Source organism: Malania oleifera, chromosome 7 (assembly GCF_029873635.1).
Source record: "Malania oleifera isolate guangnan ecotype guangnan chromosome 7, ASM2987363v1, whole genome shotgun sequence".
In the NCBI taxonomy this organism is placed as follows: domain Eukaryota; kingdom Viridiplantae; phylum Streptophyta; class Magnoliopsida; order Santalales; family Ximeniaceae; genus Malania; species Malania oleifera.
The window spans coordinates 72,198,995-72,209,806 of NC_080423.1; the positions used below are offsets into that span (position 1 = coordinate 72,198,995).

Here is a 10,812-nt window from a genome sequence, read left to right on the forward strand (position 1 = left end):
CTACTGCATCATTATGGTGTATGGTATCAGAAGCAAGTGAATGTAACATGTGACCTTCGGGCCCCACTTGACAAGTTCAGGGCGTTACAATTGGTATCAGAGCATAACGGTCTTGCGAACTTTAAGGACAATGAATACTAGAGTATAGGTTCGAGTTAAGATAGGAATAAGAGTGGGTAGGTTAGGATGAATAGTGGTCTGGAAACTTGGAGGCAGTAATCCTTTGATGGTCTTCTATTTTTTTCTGGGGGTGATAATTTCTAGAAAACTACGTTAAATCCATTAATGGTTTCGTTTCTGGGTTGAGAGACTAGAATTTGGGCACATAAGTTAGAATGATAGGTCGATTGAGCGCTTGTATTGGTGTTATGACTCTGCATTGAGATGGTATGAATGAATTGTGGATTGGAACTTATGTGTAATAGTAACTTTTCACATTGAAACTTGTTTTAGATATGATAAATGAGGAATTATAAGCCTATTTCTATTTTTTCTTCAAGATGAATCCTATGAGGAAGGATGTTGATACTAGAGGTGATAAACACATGGATCTGTCTAGTGAGGATGACGTCGATGTTATGGCAGTGCTGCATAGCATAACACGTCATGCTAAGAAGGAAGCTCAAAGAGAGCAGGGTTAGCCACTGGTAGTTGAGGGCTACACATTTCAACAGTTCACTTGAACGAATCCACCGGCATTTGAAGGAGGTGCAAATCTGATTGTAGCTGAGGATTGGATTCAAGAGATAGAGGAACTCCTGACTGTGCTACATTGTACTGAGGAGAAGAAAGTACAATATGCCACTTTCAAATTGGTTGGGGAGGCCAAGATATGGAGGAGGTCAGCAAAACTGGTGGAGGAGCAGCGACCAAGGTATACGTCTATTACCTGGAGTCATTTCAAGGAGGTGTTCTTTGGCAGATGCTTCCCAATTGCCACCCGAGAGGCGAAAGCAAAGGAGTTTCTACACTTGACTCAGGGGTCCATGTTGGTGCAACAATATGCAGCTAAGTTTGTGGAGTTATCATGTTTTGCTCCACACATGGTCCCGTACGAGCCGCTGAAAGCTTGGATGTTTAAGAAAGGATTAAGATCGGGGATACACGCTCAAATGGTGGCATTGATGACTCAGAGTTTCTCTAAGTTGGTGGACAGGGCCATGGCTTGAGATCCATATACAGGAGTGTGAGGCAGAGGCGAAACAGAAGAAAAATTCATATCTACCAGCTCATATACCAATGTCCGAAATGATTCCTGGAAGGGAGATCGTGATGCTAGGGGTTAGAGATCGGATAGGGCTGATCGAGATTACCGGGAGAATGCATTCCACCCCCTTTATGCCAGATGTAATTAGAGGCATTGGGGGGAATGCCGGGGTGGGAGTACTGTGTGTTATAATTGTGGCAAACCCAGCCACATAGCTCGTGATTGTTGTGCTCCATCGGGCAATGCACCTGCTCCTAATCAGAATAGAAGGAACAACCCAGTACCTCATAGCGATGGCGCCCTAGTGCGTGTCTACATGCTTGGTACACCTGAGGAGGACAATGCTAAAGGCACAGGTAATGTGTTTACGATTGCATAAGTAATAATTTTATTTGACTTTGAGTGAATCGATGCTACATATATTTGAATTAATCAAAATGTATGAATGTGTTAGCTAGGTCCTAAGATTGTGAAAATATGAAATTAACAAATTTTGAGGACGAAATTCTTTTAAGGAGTGGAGAATGTAACAACCTGTAAAATTTTAACTATTAAAATAATAAGGAAAATGAATAAAGGGAAAAGGGAGAATAAAAGAAAGGGGAAGGAAAAATTTAAAAAGGGCATTAACCAGGGACTCGCCAACGAACAAACTACATAGTCTCGTCGACATGTGTGCATCACTGAGAGAGGTTTCAAATATTTTGCATTTCATCGATGAACTCTCAGCCTCATCGAAGAACGGTCTTCTTGGGCTCGTCGATGAATCCACGTGTCTCATCGACGAGGCCACATGGCAAGTCACCTACATATAGGCGAATATCAGGATTTCAGCGAGAATTCTTTCCTCTTTTCATTTTCTCTCTCTAGAAAATGTCCCTCCCACCTTCTCTCTAAGTTTTTGGCTACGTTTTTCCCCGGTTCAACGATCAGAAGCTATCACGTTGATCCTAGGAAGATTCTCTACAACATATTCGGAACAGAATTTCAATTTAAGGAGTTTGGGAATCATCCCAAAATCAAGGTAAGTAGGATATTTTAAGTTATATTGTTAATACATAATGTATAGGGCTCAGGGAGTGATAAAATAGCATTTTTGTTGAAGTTTGGGTTGATAAATTCGAGTTTTTGAGTTAGAGACTAGCATCGTTTCGGGGTTTTTGCAGGCATAATTTAGAAGAACAGGTAAGGGGAACTAATTGTAGTAGGATTTCTATTAAAGTTTAAACTGGTTAATTTGAGAATATATATATATATATATATATATATATGCTTAGGTCTGATTTATTTGAACAGTTGAACATTTGGAAAAATAATGTTTTAATATAATATATATATATGGAAAAGAAATTATGCGGCAGGAATACAATTTTCATAATTTTAACTGGATTATGTGAGTATAGAATGATGAAATTACTGTTGATTTGTGAACTACTGGTTAGTTGTGAGTACAGTTTATGGTGAATATTGATTGTTGTGGATACTAGCTGCTTGAGATTGTTGCGTGATAAATAATGTGATTTGTGTGTATGAATTTTTGTGTGGTTATCCATGTGTATCACAATATAACGTTGGCAGGCCTAAGGAGTTCGTTATATTGCCTAGATGTAATCACGATATACGTTGGCAGGCCTGAAGAGGTTGTTCTACTGATATACTATGATTAGGTCATGGGGATTTGTACTGGTAGTTCGTAGTGCCTGTGTGGACCACGATGTGATCTATGACGAAAATCGTCCTATGTAGACCATGTTCTGATGTTTGTCCTGTGTGGACTATGTGATAATGATTGTCCTGTGTGGACTAGTCCTGTGTGGACCATGTGATGATGTTTGTCCTATGTGGACCAGTCCTGTGTGGACCATGTGTTGATATCTATTTTGTATGGATGAGAGTCCTGTGTGGACAAAATGTTTATGTGGAATGTAATCTGATAAGATGAATGATATAATAATTAAATTATATGTATATATATACATACGACAAGGTAAAACTTTCTGCCAAGTGCTTGCTGAGAAAGGCGAGTGCCTGGGTATTTTCGGTTTGATGCCAGAGTAAAGGGAAGCTACTTGTATAGGCGGGTAATCTCCCCTATTCTTGGAGACTTTGTCTATATACATAGCTCGAAGGCTTCCCGAGTAAGGTGAGTGCCCTGATACTAGTATTAGAGCAGGGGGAAGTTACTTCTATGAGCAGGTAATCTTCCCTATTCTTGGGTTTTATTATTAAAAATAATTATGAATGTGAGTATGGAATTAGAGATTAGAACTTATGCATAATAAATGTGAGTATGAATTTAAAGATTTATGTTGATATTAATTATGTGTTTTCTCAGCATAGGTTGGTGATGATTGGCAAACGATAGTATATTTTGTAATATTTAAACACTTTGCCACACAATCCTATGATTTGTTCTTTGTTACTGAGATGTGTCTTACCCTAGTGGATGATTATGTTTTCAGGTCCATCAGGAGACCAGGCTTAGGGCTCTAGCGGGGTAGTATTTTTGGTTATTCTGGGAGGTCTGTAAAAATAGTTTATGTAAGTTTATGTTTTTTTTTAAATACCAATATGTAATATAAATGAATGGTGGAAAATGTTTATAGGGTATATATATGTATATAGGTTAACTCTAGCATTTGAATTTGAGGTTATATGTTTTTATTCCGCTGCATGATTGTGGTGTATGGTATCAAAAGTAGGTGAATGTAACACATGATTTTCGAGCCCCACTTGGCGGGTTCAGGGCGTTACATATACTGTAGCACAAAGACACGTGGTAGCCACAATATCATGTAAAAGTTTTTCATTAATTTGCAAAGTGGCATTACACTGTAGGTGGAGTCATTAAAAGCATGTGGAATGCTACAGAATCAGTATACGGGGAGCGACCTTGTGCGGAAGGAGCACCAGATGGTAATCAAGAAGGCATAGTGGGTAGAAACCAAGGGATTCCCTAATAGCCAAAAGCACGAAGTAGGATGAGGGCAAGCAACTAAAGAGAAACAAGAGGCAGGATGTGGATATAGGTGTAATCCCCAGAGAGGGGGTGAATTGGGTATTTTAAATTCTTTGAAACTATTTACCACTTGATCCCTATAGGTATATTTAACAAATCAATTGTAGGGATTTAAGACTAAATTAAATTTATTTTATCAATGAGTTCTTTTTACCCAATTAAGTGCGTGTAGAGTTTGTCATGCCTCGAACCCCGAAATGGGACCTAGAGGGTGAAAATGTAACCTAACATGTCCCTGTATCATACAAATCATCACAGATACAGTACAATGGATGACGGTCCGACCCCGTGGGGTTCCCAGGCACCCTAAACACATCCAACCACAATCATATACGCAGTAGAAAAAGTCATTCTATATCAACATATGCAGTACCATACCAGAGTCTATACACGAGTCAAACACAGCTCTATCCAAACGTACAAACTGGGTGCCCAAATACAACTCAAAATGGCAACCAACAAAACTACATTCCTAGCACTTACCTAAGCACTAACGCAGTACACCGGCCACTACACTCCCTACAACAGGACACTAGTTCTGGCTACTCGAAGGACCTGTAAAAATGTACGTACAGCAAGGGTGAGACACCTCTCAGTAAGGAAGAACATAGGTTATATCGGTGTGTGGCATTTAAGTGTTATCATGATGTAACATACACGCAGTTAAATGCAAATCCAGTACTAATTTACACAGTGCATGCATGCACACACAATACATGATCAGCAATCCTGGTGTCGTCACACCCTTCGGCCCAAAGCCGGTCCGGCATTCCGGCGTTGGCCCATAGCCAACCCACGAAGCACGGCGCCACTGGCACATGGCTAGTCCTCGACTCCCATGGCATCGTATCGGCGCTAACTAGTGGATCCACACCCTTCGGCCTAATCTTCCGGAATAGGCTCATGCCCTCGAATATAGAGCCGGAGACTCTTGCCTACATGGCAGGCGATAAACACACGCCCTCAGATATAGAATCGGTCACTCTCAATCATTGGAATCATTGGAATTGCGGTCCCATCAGCAATTCCGCATATCACACACACATCTATGCTCATATAACCAAACAAACCACACTCATTTGGTAATCTAAATCATGGTTTTCCAAAAAAATACAGTTTAAACAAAGTCAAGGCACGGCTATCCCAATATCACAGTACAAATCACACATATACTCGATTTTCAACAAAACTCGGGATTCAACCCGTCGCCCCCTTTTTCCCAAAATTGCAATAATGAAAAACCCATAGTTTTCCCTATTAGATCCCCCCAAATGAGTAGCCAAAACACATATAGAACCATGGACCACAGTTCCACCGAGTCCGATTTTGAAAAGAACCAATATTAACAAAGTTCCCCTTACCTTAACCCCGTATAACAAAACCCAAACTCCAAGGCTCCTAAACAGTGAACCGAGTTCCAAAACTTACAAATCACAGTACAGAATATACTCACAAAACCATCCTTTACAAAACTACCATACCATAAATGAAAACCAAGCCTTACTTCGATTTTTCGCCAAAACCCGAAAACCTCTAAAACGAGATTCCAATCTGTAGAAGTTGTAGAGAATCCTTCCACGATCCTCGTGGTAACTTCCGTTTCCTGATTCTATCAACAATCGGTGAAGAAATCTAGAGAGAGAGAGAGTAGGGAGAGGTTTCGAGAAAGAGAGAGATATTTGAGAAACTTAATGAAGAAGAAAAGAGAATTTTCTTTTATAGCCCCTTGACCCTGCCAATTTCGTCGACGAAATCGAGCCTTCGTCGATGAATTTTCATTGACTTCGTCGACGAAATGATGGCCTCGTCGATGAATCCTGATATTCCCATTTTCTGAAACTCCTTGGCTTTTCCTCATCGATGAGTCTCTAAATTTCATTGATAAGAGAAGCATACACTTCGTCGACAAAATCTGGCTTCGTTGACGAAGCCTGGTAAATTTCCAATTTTGCCCCTCTCTCAATATTTAAACCCAGTTATCACGGTTCAGGTTCTTACAATCTCCCCTCCTTACAAAAATTTCGTCCTCGAAATTTGTCATCTCTCATTAATAAAATCATACATACAATCGAACACATAGACACAACTCAAGAGCAAACTGGCGATCATCACAGCGCAGTATCGAACACATACACATACATACCCTCACTTATGGTGGAGGAATACCATGGTTACATATACAATGGTCTCAGGAGTCCACAATACACACACACTCTCGACGACTAACCACCTATCCCAACCCAAAGTAGGATCATGTACAAGTGCTCAAAATAACTGTGGATACTTCTGGCGTATTTCCGTTTCCAGTTCCCAAGAAGCTTCCTTAACCTCGTGGTTTCGCCACAATACCTTCACTAACGGTATCTCTCTGGTATGAAGCTTCTGAACTTTACGGTCCAGAACCTGAACAAGTATCTCCTCATACGCTAAAGTATCCCCAATTTTTAACTCATCATAACAGATAACATGTAAAGGATTCAACACGTACTTCCTCAACATGGAGACGTGAAACACATCATGGACCCTAGAAAGTGCTAGAGGTAATGCAACTCTGTAGGCTACTGGAACCACTCGCTTAAGTACCTCGAATGGTCCAATATATCTCGAGCTCAGCTTGCCCTTCCTCCCAAATCTCATCACCCCTTCCATCGGAGCAATACGCAAAAATACCTTACCGCCTACCTCGAACTCTAACTCACGATGGCGAACATCTGCGTAACTCTTCTGCCGACTCTAAGCTAATCTAATCCTCTCCTGGATCAAACCCACCTTCTCAGATGTTTTCTGCACAAGTTCAGGTCCTAACACCTGACGTTCACCAACCTCATCCCAACACAAGGGAGATCAACACCTCCAACCATACAAGGCCTCGAACGGTGCCATCCTGATACTAGACTAGAAGCTGTTATTATAAGTGAACTCTACAAGTGGCATAAACTGTATCCAGCTACCACCGAAGTCTAACACACAAGCTCGCAACATATCTTCCAATGTCTATATCGTCCTCTCTGACTGTCCATCGGTCTGGGGGTGGAACGTTGTACTGAAAGCAAGCTTCATCCCCAATGCCTCCTGCAGGCTCATCTAGAATCGAGAAGTAAACCTCGGGTCCTAATCCAATACTATGGACACCGGTACTCCGTGCATTCTCACAATCTCATGCACATACAAATTTGCTAGCCTACTCAAAGAATAGCCAACTTTCATTGGTATGAAATACACAGATTTTGTCAGTCTATCCACGATCACCTAAATAGCATTCTACCCGTGAAGCACTAGTGGCAATCCGGTTACAAAATCCATGGAAATATGCTCCCATTTCCACACCGGAATAGGCAAAGGCTGCAACAGCCCTACCAGCCTCTGATGTTCAGGTTTCACCTGCTGACACGTCAGACATTGCTCCATGAATTGAGCAATCTGCCTCTTCATACCAGACCACCAGAAGGTCTCGCGCAAGTCCCGATACATCTTTGTATTACCAGGATGTACCGTATACATAAAACAATGTGCTTCTTCTAGAATCTTCCTTCTGATCTCATCATCATTCAGAACACACAACTTGGTCCCAAACCTCGATACACCTCCCTCAGAGATGTTAAACTCTATCGCCAATCCCTGCTGTAACTTTTCCATAACCTCTACCAACTCTGCATCACTAGCCTGCGCGGCTTTTACATGCTCAAACAAGGTCAGTTGGACCACCAAACCAGCAAGATAAGCCTGATGATCACCAACCACCAACTCTATACTTGAGCTCTCCAAATCCCGTCTGATGTGACACTGAGTTACAACCGCAGATACAGTCGTAGGCCCTGACTTCCGACTCAACGCATCAGCTACCACATTAGCCTTCCCCGAGTGATAACTGATCGTGCAGTCATAGTCTTTAATCAATTCTAGCCATCGCCTCTGCCTCATGTTCAACTCCTTCTGTGTGAAGAAATACCTAAGGCTTTTTATGGTTAGTGAAGATTTCACACTGCACTCTGTACAGATAGTGTCGCCAGATCTTCAGTGCATATACAACAGTAGCCAATTCCAGATCATGCGTAGGGTAATTCTTCTCAGATAGTGTCGCCAGATCTTCAGTGCATATACAACAGTAGCCAATTCCAGATCATGCGTAGGGTAATTCTTCTCATACTCTTTCAATTGTCGAGAAGCATACGCCACTACCTTACCCTGTTGCATAAGCACACATCCCAAACCCTTCAGAGACGCGTCGCTATAAATCACAAATCCACCATCCCCCGAAGGAATGGTTAAAACTGGAGTAGTAACCACCCGATGCTTCAACTCCTGAAAGCACTGCTCGCAATCACTGGTCCACTCAAACTGCACTCATTTCCTAGTCAATCGTGTCAGAGGTCCAGACAGTTTAGAGAAACCCTCTACGAACCGACGATAGTAACTCGCCAGTCCCAGAAAACTCTAAACCTCTTGCACATTTTTCAGCCTTACCCAATCGACCACAACTTCAATCTTACTAGGATCAACTGATATACCATCCCCAGTAACCACATGGCCTAAGAACGCAATCTGACTCAACCAGAATTCACATTTCTTCAGCTTAGCATGCATCTTCTTCTCCCGCAGAATCTATAACACTAACCTCAAATGTTCCATATACTCTTCCGTACTACTCGAGTATACCAGAATGTCGTCAATGAACACCACCACGAACCGATCCAGGTACTCATGGAAAACCCTGTTCATCAGATCCATGAACACTGCTAGTGCATTCATTAACCCAAACGGCATGACTAAGAACTTGTAGTGGTCATATCTCGGAAAGCAGTCTTCGCTACATCCTTTGCTCTAACCCTCACCTGATGATATCCTTACCGCAAGTCGATCTTTGAAAAGACCCGTGTTCCCTACAATTGGTTAAAAAGATCATCTATACGAGGTAAAGGATAGCGATTTTTCACAGTTACCTTATTAATCTCACGGTAATCAATGCACATCCGCATCGACCCGTCCTTTTTCTTCACAAACAGTACTGGAGCTCCCCAAGGCGAAACACTAGGTCGAATGAATCCCCTATCCAGTAATTCCTGTAACTGCTCCTTCAACTCTCGAAGTTCAGCTGGAGCCATCCGGTACGGAGCTTTAGAGATCGGTGCCTTACTAGGCAGCAACTCTATCACAAACTCCACCCCACGATCTGGAGGTAAACCAGGTAAATCATCTGAAAACACATCTGGGAACTCGCTGACTACCCGAATGTTCTCGAGTCTCAACTCATCCCGCGGCGGTTCCTTCATACAGGCTAGGTACCCCTGACATCCGTCCAAGAGTAGCCTCCTCGTTTGTAGTGCAGAAAGAATCTATGGCGCTGGACGCACACACAATCCCACGAATTCGTACTCCCACTCCCCATGAGGTTTGAAAACTACCACCTTCCTACGACAGTTGATCACAACATAACTGGAGAACAACCAATCCATCCCCAGAATGATATCGAACCTCGACATATCGTATGCCACAAAATTCATCGATAACAGTTTTTCCTGAATTTCCACTGGCAGTCTATCAACATCTTCCTACAGAAAGACACACTCACCGATGGTGTAGTAACAGATAACACCTCATTCATGCCTCGGGTCTCAACCCCACACTGTCCCACAAAACTTACAGACACAAAGAAATGGGTTGCACCCAAATCAAACAAAATAGAAGTTTTATTCAAAAGCAATAATAAGGTACCTGTCACCACGTTACCTGCATGCTCAGTGTCCACTAGAGTAAGAGAGTATACTCTAGCCGAAGCTGTATTCATCTAAACGGTTCCCTGAGGTATCTGGTTGCTCCCTCGGTTCCCACTAACTGCAGGCACGTCTCGCCTTGGTGCATGACAATCACGAGACATGTGGCCTGGCCAGCCATAATTGTAGTAGTTACCCCCAAATGACCGGAACTCACCCTCATGCCACCTATGACATCTGGTACAACGACCACCAGTCTGGCTCCCTTGAGAGTCCTGGCGCTCAGTATTCTGACGATAGCCCGAGCCCTTGCTCCTCTTCTTCCACGATCCCTGACGAGACCCTGTCTGAGAACCAGAAGGTACTATCCTCTTCCTCGATTCCTGATCTGCCTCATCCTCTCGGATACCAGTCTTAATCACCGTGGCTTTATCCACCAACACTGAGAACTCACGGATCTGAAGCATACCCACCAATCTGCGAATATCCTTCCTCAAACCCTTCTTGAACCTCCAAGTCTTCTCATACTCACTCGAGATCATGCATGGTGCAAAGCGAGACAGCTCTATGTATCGAGCCGCATACCCCTACACCGTCAAACTCCCCTGAATCAAAGCAAAAAACTCATCTGCCTTCTCATCATGTACTGAAGCCGAGAAGTATCTGTCAAATAACACCTCCTTGAAATAGCTCCACATCATCTCCTCTGAACCGGCTCTCTGCTTCTCCAACAGACTGATTACGCATCAAAATTGCGTAATTGGGCATCTTAACCCGGGCTTTACAGTATATTTTTAATTAAATGTCCAAAATTGTCCAATATTTTAATAAAGTGCCAAAATCATCATTCTTGAACTTTATTGCACTATTTATGA

At 42.4% G+C, this 10,812-nt stretch overlaps 1 protein-coding gene across 1 annotated transcript; it reads left to right on the forward strand.

The window, feature by feature from the left end:
* Positions 1-500: 500 nt before the first annotated feature.
* LOC131160884 (uncharacterized) lies at positions 501-1,169 on the forward strand. Its single transcript, XM_058116759.1, has 2 exons — positions 501-636; positions 706-1,169. Exons 1-2 carry the CDS (start codon positions 501-503, stop codon positions 1,167-1,169), a joined length of 600 nt encoding a protein of 199 aa, XP_057972742.1.
* The last annotated feature ends 9,643 nt before the right edge of the window (positions 1,170-10,812 follow it).

Bases quoted from the DNA above. Each gene is read 5' to 3' on its own strand.
- LOC131160884 (XM_058116759.1), top strand. From the start codon at position 501: ATGAATCCTATGAGGAAGGATGTTGATACTAGAGGTGATAAACACATG. The intron at 637-705 runs GTTAGCCACTGG...CGGCATTTGAAG, and splicing joins GGAAGCTCAAAGAGAGCAGG to GAGGTGCAAATCTGATTGTA.